General features: G+C 44.2%; 2 protein-coding genes across 5 annotated transcripts in view; one reads left to right on the top strand and one right to left on the bottom strand.

Annotated features, from left to right (window-relative positions):
• Positions 1-17,690, top strand: part of POMP (proteasome maturation protein) — a 44,813-nt gene extending 27,123 nt beyond the window's left edge. Inside the window, exon 7 of the mRNA XM_058688817.1 lies at positions 17,187-17,690. Within this exon, the coding sequence (XP_058544800.1) occupies positions 17,187-17,350 (164 nt within the window). The 3' untranslated portion in view covers positions 17,351-17,690. The remainder of the gene's footprint in view (positions 1-17,186) is intronic.
• Positions 782-21,256, bottom strand: SLC46A3 (solute carrier family 46 member 3). Of its 4 annotated transcripts, none has more exons than XM_058688790.1 (6): positions 20,684-21,250; positions 20,057-20,269; positions 12,352-13,222; positions 10,686-10,769; positions 5,391-5,547; positions 782-2,028 (listed from the first exon to the last, which is right to left on the bottom strand). In XM_058688790.1, the coding sequence occupies exons 2-6, from the start codon at positions 20,243-20,245 to the stop codon at positions 1,944-1,946; spliced, it is 1,386 nt and encodes a 461-aa protein (XP_058544773.1). In that variant the 5' UTR covers positions 20,246-20,269; positions 20,684-21,250; the 3' UTR covers positions 782-1,943. The 4 variants fall into 4 exon arrangements, with proteins under 4 accessions (XP_058544773.1, XP_058544762.1, XP_058544776.1 ...); XM_058688779.1 differs by having other exon boundaries at positions 20,995-21,250; XM_058688793.1 differs by lacking the exon at positions 20,684-21,250 and adding an exon at positions 18,726-18,945 and having other exon boundaries at positions 20,057-20,172.
• Positions 21,257-21,756: the final 500 nt, after the last annotated feature.

Below are 21,756 nucleotides of genomic sequence, written 5' to 3'. Positions count from 1 at the left end.
AATGAGTATCTACTTTGCAGGGTTATTAAGGGAGTATACAGTAAGTTGATATAGAAGATCCCTCTGTAAACCATGAAGTCCTTTTTGGTTTGGGAAAATTATTGAACAGGAAGAAAAACAAAACTAAGTAACTATGGAAATCACCCAGTTCTTACGTGGGCTTCTGGCCCAGAAGGCATTCGGTAGACTTAAAACGAATGGTCTTGGAAATAAAAATTTCTAATATTTTACATCGAGTGCTGTTCGCTAGTCCAGCGGTCGTTGATTACCCTACAGGGAGAAGCTGTAAGCAGTGCTGTCAAATGGAAAACTGTCTGTGTTCAAGAGATCACAGAGAAGTCAGTCATCTAGTTGTACTTGAAGGCATTTGCGATATTACGTATCATAACTTAGAAAATCAGAGATACTGGGGCATCTGGGTGTCTGAGTTGGTTAGGCATCCGACTTCGGCTTGGGTCATGATCTCATGGTTCGTGGGTTTGATCCTTGTATCGGGCTCTGTGCTGACAGCTTGGAGCCTGGAGCCTGCTTCGGATTCTGCCCCTCCCCTGCTTGAGCTCTGTCTCTCTCTCTCTCTCTCTCTCTCTCTCAATAATAAATAAACATTTAAAACAATGAAAAAAAAAACCCAGAGATATTGAAGGACCAGTGAAAATACCATAAACCAATTTAAAAAGTGCTGGCATATTTTTTCAGTTGACTTGCAAGGTTGGCTTAATGGCTGTGGCATGTGGCTACTTAAATATGTAACTTTAGATTATTTTTACAAGGAAAAGCAAAATTTTGTATTTAGTTCAACAAACATTTATTGAGGATATAATGAGGAATCCAAGACTGTCCCTGTCCTCAAGGTGCCCGTTGTCAAGTAAGGAAAACAAACATTAGGAGACGGTGGAAAATGCGAGGAAGTATGCACCCAGTGCTGTGGGTGCCCTGCAGGGGCGGGGGGAGCATAGGAGTAGGGAAGAAATGTCAAGGAGGCTACACAGAGGAAGCAGGATTTGGCTGACAGTTGAAAGGTCCAATGTCTCAAAGGAGGAAAGGCAAATGGAACAGTGTATAGAAAGATAGGAGGCATGAGAGAATGTGTTCTCAGGGACCAGGGTGGGTCTCAGGATAAGTTTAAGGCAGTAAGATATGGATATCCCTGGATAAAAATAAGGAATGAATATTGGCTCTGTAACATTACCTCATGATTGGCTGCTTGCTCAGTGTTTACGTTTCTTTATAAAAAATTTTATTTACAGTATTTTTCCAGTCACCCCTGTGTCACCTATATAAACACTATCATACCTGTCACTGATGACACGAATTAGGAAAAGTGAAAATATGTCTCCTCTAAAGTGCTTCCGTTTTAAGGTTTTTGCATCTTTTAGAAGCTTTCACGGTCCCTAGCACCTTGATGGGCTCTGTAAAACAAAGCATTATCCAAGCAGAGGTGTGACTGTACTAGAATTGTTTGAAGCTTCTACCGTTATTTTCCTATCAGAGAATGATTCATTATAATTTTGGAACAGTGATGCCTTCAAAATCTTTGAGAGGTCAGAAACCCATTTTGCAGATGAAGAGACTGAGGTATAGAGTTCTCCTTGGTCCCAGGGTGAGAGGCTGGAGTATGTCAGGGAGATTATTGCTTTTGATTGTGTTAAGTTTCTTAATGCCTTTAGACTGTGAAGTTTCCGTTTCTTTCCCAAATCCAGAAGTGGGAAGTGTTTTGAGATTTGTTCTATCTATGGGACTCCATCGCAGAATATTCATAAAGTGCTCAAAGTGCATGGTACTGTAAGAAGCTAGAGCCAGGGGCCGTTCCTCTCACTGTTCAGTTGAGAAGAAAGGGCATGTAGCATTGATTATTTATGAACTATTGATTATGGAACTAGTTTACAGTCCTCGGAAGTCCGAGTGTATAATGTGTGTGTCCAATTATTTTTTTTAAATCACGATCAGCTGTCTGAAGTGTCTTCACTGGGTTCCTCTTGTGTAAGAAGTACATAGCTTCCCTCGTTCCAGCTGGTGCACTTGACGATGCTGCAAAAGCAAACAAGACATTCTGCAATTGTGACCAAAGCAATACATAAATAAATAATCTATATTCCAACTTCCCCCTGGTTACATGGCTTGCAATAAATTGTGCAAATTATACACAGAAGGAACATACTGGCACTTCGAGTCCAGCTGACTTGCTAGGCATAGCATTCTGAAAATAATAAACAATCTACAGTTCTTTTCTCTTCCAGATCCCCGAAATGTCCATCCATCCCACTGTTTAGTTTCTATAGTACACAAAAAAGTAGTCATAACTGTAGGTGTGGCTGAAGTTCATGTCCAATACCTACAACTGAAGCTGGGACAAGAAGACACCTGGAACTTAAAAAACATGTAATTTGGGGGTGCTTGGGGTAGCTCAGTCCGACTCTTGGTTTCGGCTCAGGTGCTGGCAGTGCAGAGCCTGCTTGGGATTCTCTCCCTCTCTCTCTGCCTCTCTCAAATAAATAAACTTTAATAAAAAATAAGCATTTAACTTTTTAAAAATATTGAACGGCATAGGGTTAAAAAATCTCAGGAGACCATCTACATTTACATTAGAAGCATTATTGAAAGCAAAACTATCTTTTATCTAGCTGTGTATATGTTCATTAACAGATATGTATGAATATATGAAGAATACAAATTACCCATTTTCTACTCCCTAATTCTTTTTATTTTTCGTGATATGGTATGGATGCACGATCATTTATTTAATCATTCTCTTTTGGTCATTTAAGAAATGTTTTTGTCTTCATAAACTTTATATCAGTTGACCTTTGAACGCCCCATGTAGTTGGAAATGCGCATATAACTTTTGACTCCCTAAAAACTTAACTACTAATAGTCTACCATTGACCAGAAGCTTTACCAGTAACATAAAACAGTCTATCAACACATATTTGGCATGTCATAAGGATTATATGCTGTATTTTTATAATAAAGCCAGAGAAAAGAAAATGGCATTAAAGTCATAAGAGAAAGTATATTATAGTACTGCATATATAGAAAAAAAATCTGCATGTAAGTGAATCCATGCAGTTCAGACCTGTGCTGTTCAGAGTTAACTGTACATAAATTTTTGATATTACCGATCATTTCCTTAGGATGTGCTTCTAAAAGGAATCACTGGGTCAAATACTACGAACTTCTTTTTTTTTTTTTCAACGTTTTATTTATTTATTTATTTATTTATTTATTTATTTATTTATTTATTTATTTTTGGGACAGAGCGAGACAGAGCATGAACGGGGGAGGGGCAGAGAGAGAGGGAGACACAGAATCGGAAACAGGCTCCAGGCTCCGAGCCATCAGCCCGGAGCCCGACGCGGGGCTCGAACTCACGGACTGCGAGATCGTGACCTGGCTGAAGTCGGACGCTTAACCGACTGCGCCACCCAGGCGCCCCAAATACTACGAACTTCTTAAAAAAGCTTTTGATACATGTTTATGAATTGCTTTCCAAAGATGATTCTGCCAAATTACACTCCTGCAAGCAATGCGGTAGACTGTCTCATCATTTACTATATAGCACAGCATGTATTTTTAATTTTGCTGGTTCAACAGGTGGAGTCTCTTTTTAAAAAGATATCTAGTAAAAATCACTTTTTATCAGAATCACAGAGGAACTGTAAATAGTATTGTAGTCTGTCTTACACAGATCTACGTATGAAAATTACATAGACATTATGTAATGAGGTCCTACTATGATTAAGACGTAGGGCAGCCCTTCAAGGAGGTCACAGTCTTGGTAGAATGGGTAAGGCCTGTGCACGTAGGTACTTTCCTTACTCACCCCGCCCCCCCCCTCCCCCCCCCCCCCCCCCCCCAGTGCTCAGGAGAAAGCAGAGATGTGCTGTGCTCCACCTCCTACTGACCCTTGTCACTGCACTGTCACTGCACTGTCACTGCACTGTGCTCTCAGCCGTGCAGACTGGGCAAAGCCCAGCAAGGAAAGGGCAAAAGAGCTCTCGGCCCAGTGCGTTGGCCCCATAGAACATGTTCACTCTCTTTGCTTGGCCATTTCGGCAACCGCTTGTCTAGTTAGATTACACTTTTTGTTAACTGAAAGGCAAAGGAAGAAAGAAATACTTGTTATGTGTATGACTCTGGTCTTTTTATTCTATGTACTATTCATAAATAGAATTTGGTACTTTGTATTTATTTGGATATTTACATTTAAAAAGGGAGTCATTGGGGGCACCTGGGTGGCTCAGCTGGTTGGGCAACTGACTTCGGCTCAGGTCATGATCTCACAGTCCGTGGGTTCGAGCCCCGCGTCGGGCTCTGTGCTGACAGCATGGAGTCTGGAGCCTGCTTCGGATTCTGTGTCTCCCCTTCTCCCAACCCCTCCCCTGCTCACGCTCTGTGTCTCTCTGTCTCTCAATAATAAATAAACGTTTAAAAAAAACACTTTTTTTTTAAAAGGGAGTCACTAAATAAGCCAACATTCTTCAAAGAAAATTCTTGATATTCAGTGCACACTATTTGCTCTTGTCATCAGCCCAAGACTCCAAATTAAAGTCTGTTTTCTTACAGGAATCTTTGACCCCCCAGGGGGTATTATACTCTAGGAAATCATAGTTGAATATGAATATATATACATACACACACATACGCATACACATGCATATTCTTGGATGCTGATTTAATCGGTTCATATCTAAAGAGACAGGGGGTGCCTATTCAGAGCCTGACCCAATCTTTCTTTCTCTTAGTAATGGTGAGCCTTGTCATTGTCTCTTTCTTCTTAAGTCTTCAACATTATCAATAGATGTCCTCATGTCTAAAAGTTACTGACAAAAGTACATTCTGGGGCAAAACTTCGTTCAAAAGAAAACCACAGGCCCCACGTGGTTTCCATTAGGCCACCTCATCAAACCTGGACTTCACATGTAACTTACCTGCACTCCCAGCTTCCCCCAGAGGCTCGTCTTCACCAGTCAAGCCAGGAGTTCTCTGATCAGCACCGGTGAGCCTGCTACTTGGGCCCTTTCCATCCCCCAGAGAACGATGAGGTCATCCACCCTAATAAGACCCCTGCCCTTCTCCCTAAGGGAAGGTGACTCTGCCTGAAGTAATTATTTCTTCTCCTCTGCTAATAACTTCACGACCCACCCTCTTTCCTATGAAGACCTTCCAGTTGGCACAGCTCCTCAGAGCCCCGCTCTACTTGTTAGATGGGATGCCGCTTGGTTCGTGAATCAACCCGTGGAGCCAATTAGATCTTTAAAAGCTACCCAGTTGAATTTTTTTTTTTTTTTTTTTAAACAACTTTAACAGATCTATGTAATTTTACTAGTGAGGTTAGGGAATTCATTTAATCCAGCTATCCTCTGACAAAATGGTTGAAAATAATTACCTACCATAGACTGATGGCTGGAATTAGTAATAGAACGGCAGACAGCAGAAAGGTGAAGCCTGGGTACCAGGCGACAGTGGCTGAATAAATTCCATTAAAAGTAGAAACTGCAGTGACACCACCAAGCGTTTCTAAGAAGGCGATGCAAGCAAACAGGGTACCTGTTTGGGGTCAGGGTGTGGAAGGAGAAGAAGAAATGGCTTCGTGACAAAACAACGAACAGAACAAAGGGAGAAAACTTACTCCCTGGAGAAAACAAACACGGGGCACTGCTTGGTGAATGAAAGCTATTTCCTCCAAATCCCTGAGAAGTCAGTAACCCATTTTTGCAGGTGGAGAAACTGAGATCATGAGGTCCGCTTGGACTTGATGTGACGGAAGGTGAAAACACAATAGTTCCGATGTCGGTAGGGCAAAGGTAAAAGGCAACGACAGCTGACACATTTGAAACCCACAGTCTCCTGTCCCTGAACAGCTGCAGGCATAGCCACAACTACATAGCCCTGACGTTCAAGCTTATTTCCCACTCTCAGTCCCCAAGCTGGGGACATCTGTGACACACCTCCTATGTGCAGGTGGCTCCTACGAGCAAAGGTCCCACCCGAGGAGCCTTCTGAGTTAAAGCAATCCTCTTCATCTGCTTCTCAGATCTGGCAAAAGTGACAGCTGCAGACAAAGACAGATGATGGCATACGCTTTCTGCAGCGTGGACTGGATCCCTCCCTCCAAAGTGCCGGCAAATTGAGCAGCCACGAGGTTCCTTTGTGTGACTCCTCAAGTAACTGTCTGTGCTCTAGTTATGCCATGGTTTGATGCGAAGTGAGTCTTTTCTGCCTTCCCTGCCTGAAACGGCTTCCACGCTGAGGTGGCTCACAAGACTGAGTGAGCGGGGATCCCGCCACCGCCCAGCACCCCTGCCCACCTACCACGGTTGGTCGAGGGCAGGCCCTGGAGCATCGTTCGAGGAGCGTAGGGTGGCTGTGTGGTCAGTCCAGGTTCATAATCCGAGAAAAGGGGGCACAAATTCTGCCAATGTTTCGTTCTGTCTGCAATCCAAGACCACGCTGACTGAGCAGTTAAACCTCTAAAGGACAGGCGGGTCATCTTGATGTACTTGTCTTCCTCTTTGCCCTATTTGGCATCACCAGATGAAAAACTTTGTCCTGGTTTTCCCGCTCTTCTTGATGTCCCCGGTAGAAGTCCCTACGTGGCTTTGGCGGACTCTATCATTAAGCCGTTGTGCTTGTTCCCTGCTTTGCCAAGTTTACTTTTCCATGAGAAGTTGTGATGTATTTTTTCTACAGACAATGCAAATCATGTAAATAACTGTATTTGATGGACTGGTGAGAAGGCAAAGGCAAGCATGAGGGTCACCTTTCGTAACCAGATTATGGCTTACGCTGTCCGTGTTTTAATTTTCCCCATGGTCTTAGTCTTGTAGACCGTGTGGCGTATGGGTTTTTATCTACTGAGACTTTTTACCCCGGTATACATCTTCTCGTACGTGGCTTCTAATTCTACACTGAATGACAGGTCACATGTTCATAAAACATAAACCTATCTCTGAAGAATACTGTGTTTTCACGTACATGTCTTCTTTTGACTAAAACGAAAGCTCTGTTCATGCCAAGTGCACATCTACTCTGTTTACTGCTGTGTCCCGGGGCCTGTCTGTCCTGGCACATGGAAGATGTTTAACCCGTATTTGTCGAATGAATGAAAAAAAGCTTCATTCAAGAGCCCAGTTACCAATCAGCAAGTAGTACACAGACCTGCTGCCTCCATGATTTATGATAAAACACGAAGTCAGTTCACTTGGGAGGAAGTTCTCCTATCTATGCGATTATCTTCTTATATTTCTGATCCCTTGCTACATCCAGGCACAGTGCCATGGAGGACAGACTGGACAGAGGTAGTCCTGTTTTGCAATGACCTAACTCGATTCTTGACAGAAAGCTGGCCAGGTGGTACGTGTGTCTGGCGTAAACAGCCATCCTGTGACACAGTAGGGTTCACTTGTCGCTCAACTTTCTCGAGCAGTTCAACTTGTGTCACAGTCACCAGAGATAAACTGGATTAAGTAATCAGCCCATTGTTTCGTATCTATACTTTTTCTTAATCCGGTAGGTTTCAAAAGTCGAGTGTATTTTTCCAGTGTTCCAAGTAATCACAAAGAGTGCGCAGGGAGCAGCAAGGCAAGAGGTAGTCCAGGGTGGCTTTAGCTGGGAGTTTCACAGCTGTATGGAGCACAGAGATTCCGAAACAATCCAGTTTCCTCTCCTTTCTCATTCAAGATGATGGGGATACTGAGAGACTCATGAAAACCTCTGTGGCACTTCCTTTCTCCTCTGATTACCTTAAAGCACATAACATTTTCACGAAAATATCCCGTTTTTTAAAAAAGTAATGCAGGACCAGAATATACTCAGTAGGGAAACTGACATCAGCAAAAGGCATCCTTAGTGAAAAGCCAAAACACAAAACATTTTAAAGTGTCACTTTAAATAGCCTTTGTAAGTAGACTACACCAAATAAAAACCAAAACAAACCAGACACTCTGAGAAGTCTCTTTTAGCTCCAAGTTGTGAAGCAGGTAGATGTTTTTCTTCTGAACAGCTCTACCGAGGTATAATTCATACGCCCTAGAACCCACCCCTTTAAACTGCACAGTTAACGGAGCTGCGCAGCCTCACCCCAGAAGAAACTGTACCCATTAGCAAGTGCTCCCTCTCTCTCCAGCCCTGGACAGCACTTACCTGATTTCTGTCTCCATGGGTTTGCCTTTTCTGAACGTTTCATATAAATGGAGTATTTATACGACAATGTGTGACCTTTTGTGTCGGGCTTCTTCATTTTCCACAATGATTTCAAGGTTCATGCATGGGGTAGTGGGTATCATCAGTACTTTATTTTTATTGCCAAATAATATTTCATTGGGCCGATATACCACATGGCATCTATCCATTCATCAGTTCATGGACGTTTACATTTGTCTTTACTTTTTGGCTACTATAAATAATGCTGCTGTGAATATTTGTGTGCAGGATTTTTTGTGGGAATATGTTTTCATTTCTTTTGGGATTTCAGTTCCATTCTATTTCTAGGAATGGAATTGCTGAGTCCTAAGGGAATTTTATTTAACTTTCTGAGGAGCTACCAAACTGTTTTGGCAAAATGGGTGCATCATTTTATGTTCCCACCAGCAGTGTAGAAGGGTTCCAGGTTCTCCACATCCTGACCATCTCTTGTTGTGGTCTTTCCATTTCAGCCATCCCGGTGGGTCTCACTGTGGTTTTGGTTTGCATTTCCCTGAAGGCTAATGATGTTGAGCATTTATTCATATAATTCTTGGCCATTTGTACAGCTTTTTGGAGAGATGTCTATTCAAATCTGTTGCCTATATAGTTGGGTTGTCTTTTGGTTTTTTTTTTTTTTTTTTAATTCCAGTGTAGTTAACACACAGTGTTATAATAGTCCCAGGTGTACAATACAGTGATCCAGTAGGTTCCATATACTACTCGGTGCCCATCCAGGTAAGTGTATTCTTAATCCTCCTTACCTATTTCATCCATTCCCCTTCCCCACCTCCCAAGTTCCTTATTAGACATGTGATTTACTCATATGTTCTCACACTCTGTAGCTTGTCTTTTCACTCTCTGGATGGTGTCCTTTAAAGTGCAAAAGCTCTTAATTTGGATAAAGTCTAATTTATCTATTTTTCTTTTGTTGTTGTGCTTTTGGTGTCATACCTAAGAAACCATTGTAACCCAAAGAAGCAGGTATATTTTTACATATTACAGTTACAAATTTTTATATTCCTAAAGTGGTTTTCCAGTCAATCATCATTACATAATCTATAAACAGCTGTGTGCATATACAGTGACATGGGTGGAAGAGAATCAAGAAATATATTTCTAAAGGCACTGAATTAGCAGTCTTCCCCAGTGTTGACTAAACTGCCATAAATACAGTAGCCTAGATATGAATGGTCCATCAACAATTAACATGAATGTCTGCACCAGGCTGAGGCATAAAACAAAAGAAAGCTCCAAAATCTAACAATATTCACATGGTACAGATATGCCTAATATCTAACTGGTAACTAGTTCTAACTAGAAATTTAATTTTGTTGTCCTTTTGTATTGGTTATTCTCTGCCCTCCCACTTCAGCTGTTTGATCTCCTGTGTCCTGCTCTGTGCTTGGGAGGCTGATAGATTTGCTCCTATCGAATGACGTGGATTTCCTTGCTAATCTGACTTTCTGTTGCACTTGGTCAACGAGATGAAGGTGGAGAGAAAGCTTGTAGTGTCTTGTCTCTGCTCCCTCTTTGGGCCACATTCTCTGGGTGTCTTCTCCACTGCCCACTCCGCCATACTGCTTGGACTTCATGAAAGTCGCTATGGAACCAGCTGAGTGGGATCCTGTTTTTGCTAGGATTCTAATTCAGGCCCGGCCCTAACATTTGTGGGGTCCAGTGTAAGAATACACTTAGAAGCCTATATATTATATTGTAAGTATTTGTGAGTTACAGTTCTAATGAACAAACTGTTCAGCAAGCTATGTTTCAACTCCCCGCTCTGAGAAATATGCCTTCTATACCTTCACGATGATGTGGAAGGTCAGACACAGACTCCGAATTCTCAGACTCTTTGGAGTTCTGTGGAGGAACACGGCAGCACTGGCCGAGCTAGCTGGCCCTTGGCCCTCAGTCCCCAGCTGCAGGGTGCAGCCCGCCCACGCTGTGTTCTCTCTCTCGCTCCATCCTGCTCAGAAAGGATCATTTACACATGGCTGTACACACCCCACTCTGCCATGCCAAGGTTGGGCTAGTTCTATGAAGAGTGATGGCTTGGCTGCCCCTTTGGTCTAGAGGGGAACACACGGTCTCCCCTCAGGAGAAAGGGTCTGAGGAAGAGGACCACCCAGGCACTCAAAGACACGAACCCAAAACTGTTTGGCTGGGAATTATGGGTCCCGGATACCCAGAGTATAGTCTAGAAGGGGGGAGGTGTTGTGAGCTCCCGGGCGGGCATCTGCCTGGGCCCTGAGCACTCCTCTCCTCTTGAGGCAAGGCCAGGCTAGATGCGAGCCTTCTAAAGCAGGGGACCCTGGGCAGGGCACCCCTGCCTGAACATAAGCCTCTACCGAACACAGAATGTACTTACCACTTAATTCAAAAGGCGTTCTGAACAAAAAAAGTGTTGTAGAATATTTGGAAGAATCAAACATTGGTTGTCCATAGATTTCAGTTGAAACAGATTGTAAACTCATTATATTCATTAAGCAAATTAAACTCACCTTGTTCAGTAGAACGAACCACTTTTGATATCATGGACCGTAGAACAGAGAGCGGCACGATCGTGAAAAGGAATGGCAACCTGACTGTAAGAGAAATGGTGGGAAATCACTGGCCAAGTCAGAAAACGAATGGCCAATTTTAAATGTGAAATACTTTCTTTCTGACTATGTCCTTTTCTATAAGCATCCTACCTCATTGCATCCAAGGACTGAATTAATTAATTGTAGACTTCCGTCTCATGACTTAAGATACACTATAGATGGGTCAGCTAAAGGTTACTTTACTTTGTTATTCCAGGAGTAAGAATAAGAGTTCATGGAGGTTTTAGGTCCTTGGGATTAGAACTGCGATTGGGACTGATGTGCTATTTCCCTGATTATTACAGTGACCTCTCGTTCAGCAAGTTGTGACTTAGCTTTCTTCATGTATTTTCTGGTTTTGCTTCCTTAGACTTGACATTCTTAGTGTCAGCATGCTTTTAGTATATTGACTCACTTATCAAGAAATTGGTTATCTTTCTGCTTGTTCATCTTTGTGCTGAATCATTTTATGAGCCCAGATCACCTCTCCTCTTAAATTATGACCCCTAATAGTAGCATTTCTAGTTCTTTGACAAAACAGTAATAGATTATTTTTGCAGATGATGTTAAAGTTTTCACACATATATCAACTTACTTGACCTTGGCAATTCTAAGGGAGACAGGGAGAACCGACATTTACTGAACACAAGGCCTTGTGCTAAGTGCTTTACAGTGATCTCTTCTAATATTCTTGTAACCCTCTGAATTAGGTACTACTGTGCCCATTTTGCATTTGAATAAATGAAGGCCCTGAGTACTTAAGTAATTTGCTTAAGATCACCTGGTGCCATATAGATGGACATTAAACCTGATTCTCTTTGGTCACCCTGCTCCCCTGCAAGGTAGCAAGAGGTTGGCAGTGGCTTTGTAGAAAAAGATGAAATCGGACCTTTCCTAAGGTCCCACTGGACAGATCTCTTAGCTCTTTCAAAGGCGGCATCTCACTCAAGCCCTACAGAAACCACCTGTGGGGTAGGTAGTTGAGGAAGTAGTCCAGTTTGCCAAAAAATGATTTATCAAAAGCCAATTGACGGAATGACCAATTTGCAAAACCCTGTCTTAAAGAATTTTCTTCCTGAATATGTTCAACAAATGTGAATTTTATAAATCTTTTGAGTTTATTTTATGTAATGATCTTTACTTCTTATGGGTCGCCTGGTGGCTCAGCCAGTGGCGCGTATGACTCTTGATCTTGGGGTTGTGAGTGAGCCCCACGTTGGATGTGGAGATTACTTAAAAATAAAATCTTAAAAAATAATTTTTAAAAAGTTTTATGGAAAGTAGTCTTCTTAGCAGCACTTTAAGAAATATTCAAGTTGGCAAAAAGCTCTATTGAAGAATTGACTCACAAGAAGAATGCTTCTCAAAACAATTTTTTGGCAAGTATGCAAATTTAGAAAATTGTGGTTAATCATTAGTGTTTTTTAAACCAATTGGCTTTCACTTCCTGGCAAAGTGCCTTAATTGAACTAGAATGCGTTAAATAGAGAATGTTAAACTAAAAGTTTCTCACCCAGCAGACTAAATTCATTTTGTATAAACATCAAATACATGGTTAGTTCTAAGGCTACATTTTGTATCTTACCTAAAAACATCATTAATGTCGTTCTGGCAAAAGCAGTCATAACCATTCCTGCCATGGTGGTAAAGATTCCAATGAAGGCCATGTGAATGTCTTCCATACAGTAAGAAAAAAGCCATATTCCTAGGAAACTACTGAAAAAGGTAATGCTACCCAGAGCCGATCCATAACCTATAAAGACTTCATTCCAGCAGAGTGGGGAATCCAATTCATAAAGGATAAAAATGGGGGAAATGCCAATTGTCACGAAAAAATAAGTGATCATGGTAAAAAGTAACAAACAGAGAAAATACCGTCGCTTACCGGAAGCATTTTTAAAAAGCATGTAAGTTCGGTAAAATAGGTTTTTAAAGCCTTCACTACATGATATGGCAACATTCGGAGACGAAGATTCTTTCAATGAATCGCCAAGAAAAAATAAAATATAAATCAAGTTAACAGCAAGAGCCATACTAATAATGAAAAAGGACCACACAAAACCTAGTTCTCGGATAAAATAGCCAGAAGACAGTCCCGTTAATCCAGTGACAAGTCCAAGTATGAAGTCGATTATAGCTATTCGAATTGTTCTTTGTTTCTGTTCTACACATTGATCAACTACGTAGGCAAAACAGGCCCCTAAAAATGTGGTATAATTGCCACACAGTGCACCGATAAAGGTAGATGCAATCAGAAGCTGGACTGGAAAAGCAAAGTAGGAGAGCACACAGAGCCAAACACTGGTTGCAAGAGCACCAACGGAAGACAAAATCAAAGGGAATTTCCGTCCTCGATGATCACTATGAGACAGAAGTATGAACGTAGACACTAGACCAGGAATTAGCCCACTTATGTCCATCTGCAGATTAAAAAGAGACACCTTCTTCTGAACTTCCTGCAAAGAAACAAAAAGAAGATGATGTGTTTACAGAGATATAGACAACATGCATGAAAATATCACAGTGCGTGCTTTTCTTTTTTCCAGTACGTCGCCAACAAGGAATCTCTGCAGCATGGGTTTGATACAGCCTGAATCTTCATCCAGTTCACAAAGCAAATAACAAGAGGTGACGCAGGAATCAAAGCTCAGTCATAATATTCAAGTACCGTGGTGGGGACTTTCACTCATAAAAAGAAAATTGGGAATCGCGGTGTGTCTGTCTTATATACAGGATCCACAGACCCCAAGACATCTGGGACTGGCCATATAAGGATATTTCTTTCTTCTGTGAACAGCTAGCACGGAGATCATGACCACTGTTGTCAAGCAAGAGCAACACCCTTTCCCGTGACAGATCCTTCTGTCTACTTAAAAGGGAATGAATATCACGTGTAAATGTCATACTCGATAGACCTTTATTTAGGAGGCACTCAGTTGCTTTTTTCGCATGTGTCTCCACAAATGTTTCTTCCAATTTCTTTCTTTCCTTACTAAAAAATAAGATAAAACCCCAAGAGAAGCTTTGCACTGACGAAGATGGATGGTAGCACGCCATGAACTGAGGAGGAAGGTAAATCCAGCTTCTCCAAGCCAACACACCCGGGGGCACACACAGGCTGGAAGATGTTACAGTCGCTGCACTGGTTGTTTGATGGAGAGCATTTGGGGTGATTTCTGTTTGCCACCTCTCTCTGTATTTTCCAAGTTTTATACAGAGTATGTGCCATTTTTATAACAGGGATTACTAAACTCATTTTTAAAAACAGACGGATTCATGTAATATTTAGAAAGCACCCTAGAACAACTGATGAACCACACAGAAAAATCAAGTACCCCGTGTTGATTTTTATATATCCATACAATGCAAGTAACTTCCCGTTACCAGGAAGTGTCGTCGTCACTAAGACTCAAAACTCCAGTCATCTCTGTTTCTGGCCTTTCCCTTCACCCATGCCTGCCAACACCCGGTGCTTCTCGTGACCTCTGCCTCTTTCCGGTCCCATCACTGCCACTGGAAGCACAGGGCTCCTAGCGCTCACCAGGACTCCCCGGGCACCTTGCTTTCCAACTCTCTTCAGTTCGGTCTATGACCCAGCCTCGTCACTTTGTGGATCACACACCCTAATGGTGGGAGCGGCTTGCCAAAACACACTAGTGGCACGTCTCGCACCTGCTTATTAGCCCTCTGCCTGCCAGAGAAAGCTCACGCTTTCCGTGTCTGTTATGTTAGGCCACCCAGAGGCGGTCCAACCCCACTCTTCAGCATGATCTCCACTCCCTCCCCAAATACGCCGTGTTACAGGCACAGGCCTTAGTCAAGTCCAACTTGGATTTGCCTGAAATGCCCAAACAGATGTAATCTCTCCCGTTGAACCTTCTCATCTGGCCATTATCATTCTTCAGTTGCACTTTTTTGTGTAGCGATTAAGAGCTCTGGAGTCAGATGGATCTAGATTCAGAAGGAGCCCGTTCTTTACGTAGCAATTAGAGTGATTTTCAAAAACACACACCAACCAGCTCATGTTACTCCTCCACCCAAAATCCCTCGGTGGCTTTCCTGACAGTGGAATAAATCCGAATTCCTTGCCACAGTGTGGGCGGCAATATCATGACTTCTCTGATTTCAGGTCTGCCTCTCGGCTCCCCTCAGCCACATGCATTCCTCAGACACTCCACGCTCATTCGCTTGTTTTGTACTTGCTGTTCCTTTTGCGATGACCACACGGCTCACTTCCTCAATTCGAAAGTCACTTCCTCAGAAGCCTTCTGTGAGCCATCCAGAGCAACCCCATCAACCCCCACCCAGGGCTCCATGCCCTTATCTGGCTATAGTTTTCTTTAGAGACTTGCCCCACCCCCACAGGGTGGGTTACTTTAATGGAGCTGCTCACCGTGTGCCCTCTCCACTACCACTAAGCTCTGGGAGGGCGGGCACGCGGTCTTCTTTGCCACATCGTCACGGATTCCAACCCAGTGCTTCACAGGGTGCCCCACAGATACTGGTCGTACCAGTGAATAAGCAAATAAAATAGGCGATGCGCTAGCTGTGTGTGATGCCGACCGAATTATTTATCCCTATAGCTTCATCTGACAAGAGCGGGGTATGAAGAGTCCCTGTCTTGCAGGCTGTTGTGAGTGTGAGATTTAAAGTCAGCATGGCAACATAAGGCACACCGCAGAGACCCTACTATAAGTTCGCGCTTAATCAACTCTGGTAGTTTCATTTTTAATAGGGCAGGCTTCTTTTTTTTTAATTTTTTTTTTAATGTTTATTTTATTTTTGAGAGAGAGAGAGAGGGAGAGAGGGAGGGAGGGAGGCAGAGAAAGAGAGAGAGACAGAACCCGAAGCAGACTCCAGGCTCTGAGCTGTCAGCCCAGAGCCCGACGCGGGGCTCGAACTCACGGACCGCGAGATCGTGACCTGAGCCGAAGTCGGCCGCTTAACCGACTGAGCCACCCAGGCGCCCCTAGGGCAGGCTTCTTGCGCAGATCGTTGTAGCTCCACGGTTATAAAAGCCATCAAGTAAATATTTACCGAATAAAGAAGTAAATCAAACAATCATTCTTTAATTCGCTTCTCAACAAGCTATTCCAGTTTGGGATTCCTCTTCCCATTCCCACCCCTCCCCCATATCTGGTCTTCTTTCTAACCCAACCTCTTACGCAGACTTCTCTCCTCATCTGCAATCTGTTCCTTTTAAACTCTGGAGAATCATAATTAGATAAGGGCAAATGGAAGAAATCAGAGTAAAAAGGGCTATGTCTTCTACAAGACTGAACAGGGTGGCTCAAGCATCCGACTCTTGACTTCAGCTCAGGTTATGATCTCACGGTCCAGTTCATGAGTTCGAGCCCTGCGCCTGACTCTGCACGGACAGCGGGGAGCCTGCTTGGGGTCCTCTCTCTCTCCCACCCGTTCACTCATGCACGCACACTTGCACACTCTCTCTCAGAATAAACTTTGAAATAAAACTAAAAAAAAAAAAAAAAAAAAGACCGAACAGAAGGACAATGTACTGAGACAAGTGTAAATTACATTAAGGAAAGGAATATCAATTTTCAAAAAGTCACAATTCCATAGGCTGTAGTATATATAGTAATTACAATTGAGTAGAAGACATTCTCTATCTGCTGGTAATAAGGGACTGTGTTAGTTATTAAAAGGGTTATAAGTAAATTACTGAATAAGAACAATTTCACGATCTGGTTGCCACCAACTTGCCCCCTCAACTAGCAGGGTCCCTGTCTTGATAGCACTTGAAGAGAAGAGACCAAAGTGGCCAGTTTAGCACCTCAAAACCAGTCGTTTCACCTGGGAAGGAGAGGATGGCAAGGGGCTTCAAAATTCCTTCCTCCACACAAGTCAACAAACATGCTTAGAATTCCCTACCTCTTCTGCTTTAGCCAAGAGTGTCCTTCCCACAGCCTTGCCATTTTGTTAAGAGGCCCTTTAGAGATTAATCTTGCTCAAGAGAAGTATGTAGGTGCATCTTATAGTCACAAGACTCAGAAAACTCAAAGATTTGGAAAGTAGGTTAGATGAATATTTATATGTATTTATATTTATATGTCTATATATATTTGACCCTACTAGGTTGAAAAATAAGACTTTTCATTCATATAGAGTTTCAAAATGTTAAGTATAAGTGAAATAGCTTAGTTTATTCTTCTATCTATACCCTGAAATTCGTATTATTATCTTGCATTCCAATACATGTGTCTGTGTCTGTGTATTTGTTATATAGAAGGATAAATAAATATGGTATCACAGTAAGAAGTTCAATACACTATTGTATTATGCACTCTTCTTACAAATAATTGGTCTTTTGGGGGAGTGGCAAAGAAAAATTTGAACTGAAAAAAATCCTTTGTTTTATTCAGGACTGACTCTGTGTGTCCTATGACATTTTATTTTTAGGGTTACAAGAACAATTCTCAAACCCCTCAATTTCTTTAAGTCAGCAAGTGCCCAGCACCCACCCCCAGCAGAGCTGGGAATTGAGAAGGAAGGTCCTGAAACAGGGAACATTTGTCCTTGGATTTAAAGGTAAGAGAGGGGCGCCTGGGTGGCTCAGTCAGTGAAGTGTCCGCCTTCAGCTCAGATCACCATCTCACCGTTTGTGAATTCGAGCCCCACGTCAGGCTCTGGGCCAACAGCTCGGAGCCTGGAGCCTGCTTCGGATTCTCTGTTTCCCTCTCTCTGCCCCTCCCTCACTTGCACTTTGCGTGTGTCTCTCTCTCAAAAATAAAGAAACATTAAAAAAATAAAAATAAAGGTAAGAGAATATTCTTATATTGAGCAGGAACAGTATCCAGAAAAGGGGCCAGAGGGAAATGCTGAAGGAGATGGGGGTGCCTCCTGGGAAGCAAAAATGCTCCTGTGACCTAAGGAGCAAAAAGCGAGTGGCCTGCCCGCCCTGTCCCAATTGTGGGTGGGGACAGTCATGCTTTCTAGTTCCCCAATCTGAGAAAAAGCATCTGTAGCTCTAGAGAACCAACTTTAAGAGAAGGGATCTAGGGCACTATGTTTTCTTGAATATTAATCTAATTAAAAAACAATTAATGAAACAACAATTAAACACTGGGCAGAAATTTTCAAAATGAGACCACTGCTCTGGGAAGTGGGGGCCTCTCAGCAGCTGGGTAAGGCCAGAGGCGGCCAGTACTCATCACCTGCACAGTCACAGAGGCCACCAAGGTGACTGAACCACGGCCTGTCTCCCCTCACTCTGGGAGGGCAAGGGCAGCAGACTTTTCCACACATTCAAGTCCTCTCCCCCTCTGTCCCTCCCACTGCTCCCAGGTGTCTGCTGTAGGAAAGCATGGAATCCAATATAGAAACTGATGAGCCTACTGAACCTTTTCACTCCCTGGGAGTTTATATATATAATATATAAATATATAGAATTATATATTCATATATTTATTAATATAAATATATAATATTTATAAAATATTTATATATATTTATTTATATAATATATTTATTATATATAAGATATATAATATATATAGGAACATTCTTTTTTTTTTATTAAAAAAAAATTTTTTTTTTTAACGTTTATTTATTTTTGAGACAGAGAGAGACAGAGCATGAACAGGGGAGGGGCAGAGAGAGAGGGAGACACAGAATCCGAAGCAGGCTCCAGGCTCCGAGCCGTCAGCACAGAGCCCGACGCGGGGCTCAAACTCATGACCTGATCATGACCTGAGCCGAAGTCGGACGCTCAACCGGCCGAGCCACCCAGGCGCCCCAAGGAACATTCTTAAAGTCAGGAGACAAAACCACCAGGTGAGACCCTTGGCCCTTCTATTTTTATGACCCCACTCTAGGCCAGAACCCTGATGTCTGCATGGCTTCCCAGCAATTATCAGTTCCAAGAAAATTTCTCCCATGGAAATGAGGAACGGCAGAAGCTGTGTCCAAAGGCCAGGCCTCAGCCCAGCAAGGTTCTACCTGACACCTGGGGAGCCACCTCCAGAAGTGCCACAGCCTTCCTTCTGGGCCCTTGGCCATTTCTTCTAGGCCTCAGACTCCTCGCCCAGTCACACCTGAATCCCCTTCTCCTGAGGAGAAAATCTGAGAGCCGGCTAGGCAAGTGACTTGAATTCCTCCAAACTCTTCTTGTCCTTTGAGAGGTGAGGCGGTGCCACTCTTTGCCATCACAAAATATCCCCTAGGGGAAGAGTGCAAGGTGTAGAACCGCGGTCTGTTTTTGAGGCTTTCTGAGGGGAACAATTCCAAATCTAAATGCTATCTCCTTCGCATCTGGACATTGGTAGACTTTGCTAAAAACTGTCTGAGGGAGCCGGTGGATGGTGATGTACCTCCTGTTTGAAACAAATAAAAAATTGGGGGAGGAGGCCAGAGAGGGAGAAGGTAAGGCTCTGTAATATCTGGCTCAACATTTTCAGTGTCCTCAGAACCAAAGTGAGTGCTCCCCTCCGCAGATAGCCTCCCACAGCTGCTCCTGGGCACTTGGGAGTCAAAGCTGATCTGCTAACACCAAATGATGAATGACAGATGCTGCCCCCTGCCCCCTACAAGTCCATGAAGGACACTGGCCCCAAGGTCCACAGTCTTCAGTGATGGGCTACTTATGGGGTCACTGAAAACTGGGTCATGTACAGGCAGAAGGAGGGGTGGTGGAAGGAAGCAAGCCAGGGAAAGGCAGAAACACTGTTTCCCCCAGCCGCTGGGACCATCGAGTACTCATTCCAGTTGGCTGTGGTCCAACTTTCAGGCTTTGGGATGGGGGTGGGGGAGGAGGAGGAAAGAGCCCCTGGGGAGGTGAGACTAGGCTGAAATTTTCTAAGAAAGGAGAAGCACCAATGTCACAGAAGAAGGGGCTTTTACTTAGAAGAGGCAGATTAGGGACACCTGGGTGGCTCAGTCGGTTGGGGTAACTGACTTCAGCTCAGGTCATGATCTCACAGATCATGGGTTCCAGCCTGGGGTCAAGCTCTGTGCTGACAGTTCAGAGCCTGGAGCCTGCTTGGGATTCTGTGTCTCCCTGTATCTCTGCCCTTCCCTGCTCATACTCTGTGTCTCTCTCTCTCAAAAATAAACATTAAAAAATAAAATAAATAAAAAAAAGAAGAGGCAGATTAAAGGTGTTAGGAAACTTCAAACAGGAGAACTGAATAAAGGCTCTTGACCCGGGATTTCGGAGCATTTAAGGTGACCCTTGAGAGATCAACGTATGATGAGTGCAATGCCCTCTTTCATCAAAAACGCCTTTACACATTCCCCTTTTATTACATTTTAGGGATATTTTAATGTCTTACCTCCTGGAATGCAAAAATTGGGCTGCTTGTATTTTTTCCACACTCAGAAATATTGCTATCCGACACAAAACTGTAGTTGCTGGTTTCTTCCCATATTCTCCTATACACATACTGTGTTGTCAGTGGGGCAGTCAAAGTCAGAGCAAATGCACTCAGGCAAATGGCAGGTTCTACAAAGAAAATCTTCATGTTGCCTGGGTAGGTAGTTGAATTCTGTTAAAAAGAACGGGGAAGTTAGAGGAGTTTTGTGGAGTAACTGGGGAACAGAAAGCAGTAAGCAGTTCGTAAGAGATTAATTTTCACTTTGGAATAGGGTAAGCAGTAAACCGGTGACTATCGTACTTAACTATTTTTAAGAGTAAGTATGACCTTTCAGGGCTCAAACCGCCTTAAAATAATCTTAGTAAGTTGTCACCCATTTTCGTTTGGAATCATCTCACCACAGTCCCCACATTGTATATACTGCCAACCGGTTTTCAAAAGGCAAACAATGAGGTTCCTCCGGGAACGCGATAATTGCGCAACTGTTTGTTATTGTTATTTTGCTGCTCGTTAACAAGGACAGGAAGGGGGCCTTTAAAAAGCAGCTCCCGGTCATAAAGGGATTTTTTTCTCGTTTAAACTCACCCCACGGTTACAGTCTTCCTGCCAGGCTAGGCGCAGGTCTGATCATTTTCGGGGCCGGAATCCCCGGGGGTTGTCTTCTTTGGCGGGGGGGGGGGGGGGGGGGGTGCCCTGCGCTCTCCGGGCGCCTGCCGAGCAGCAAGTGCTCCCGAGGCTGGGGCGGCCCGGGACGCGCCGGGGACACTGACCGCCGCCTGGGTCGGGGGCCGGGTCTGCGCCGGCCGCCGCGCTGGGACGGGGAGGGGAATTTCCGTTGAATTCGACCAAATGCACCTGTCGGGGAAACTCAAGCTCTCATTTTAAAGCAAACCAACCGAGCGCACTCCGGCGTCCAGAGTGACGACGGCGACAGGTCACTGCGCAGCCCCCGCTCGGCTCCTCGGTGGCCCTGCGGACTCGGCCCCAGGGAGCACGGGCGGCTGCTCCCTGCGCGGTCGGCAGCCTGTCCGCGGGTCGGTGGGTGGGTCTGTGGGCCCGCTGCCGGTCGGCTCCAGACAGAGGCTTAGCCCCCGCCCGCGGAGCACCGCAGCCGGCCGAGAGGGCGGGGCCGCTGGCTGCCGGGGTCGCCGCCGGCGTGGCTGTCCCTGTCCTGCCTGGCTCTTCTGCGATTGGGCCCGGTGTCTGGCTCCCTCGCGGGGATTGGTCCGCTCGACGTCGCTCCCGTGAACGCGCCCCGAGAGGCCCCAGGCTAAACCTGGCGCCGCGCAGCGGTCCGCCAGCCTGAGCTGTTTGTAGGGCAGCGCAGAGGTCTCGCTTTAGGGCTCTGCAGTGGAAGAACATTTCTGGGTCTGAACACCGTTTTTCGCAGAAGCACACGGAGATCTGTTGCAAAAGTAACGTGTGTGGGATGCAATTCCCTGTAGCATCCGGGTCGGCAGGGCAAGTGCCCTAAGAAACGCAGAAAAGGGGGACGGGGTAGGGGGCGCCCGTGCAGGGAAAGAGAGTGCTCCTGGCAAAGGGTCTGAAATGTGGTCTCTGGCTCTTCCTGGCGGTGTGACCTTGGGCAAATTATTTAATCTCTATGAACCTCCTTTCTTTGTCAGGTGGGCATAACAGTCCTACAGGATTGTTCTAAT

This window comes from Neofelis nebulosa, chromosome 1, assembly GCF_028018385.1.
Source record: "Neofelis nebulosa isolate mNeoNeb1 chromosome 1, mNeoNeb1.pri, whole genome shotgun sequence".
Taxonomy (NCBI): Eukaryota; Metazoa; Chordata; class Mammalia; order Carnivora; family Felidae; genus Neofelis; species Neofelis nebulosa.
Note: the sequence above shows the minus strand (reverse complement) of the source record. Positions and strands in the feature narration are given on the sequence as shown.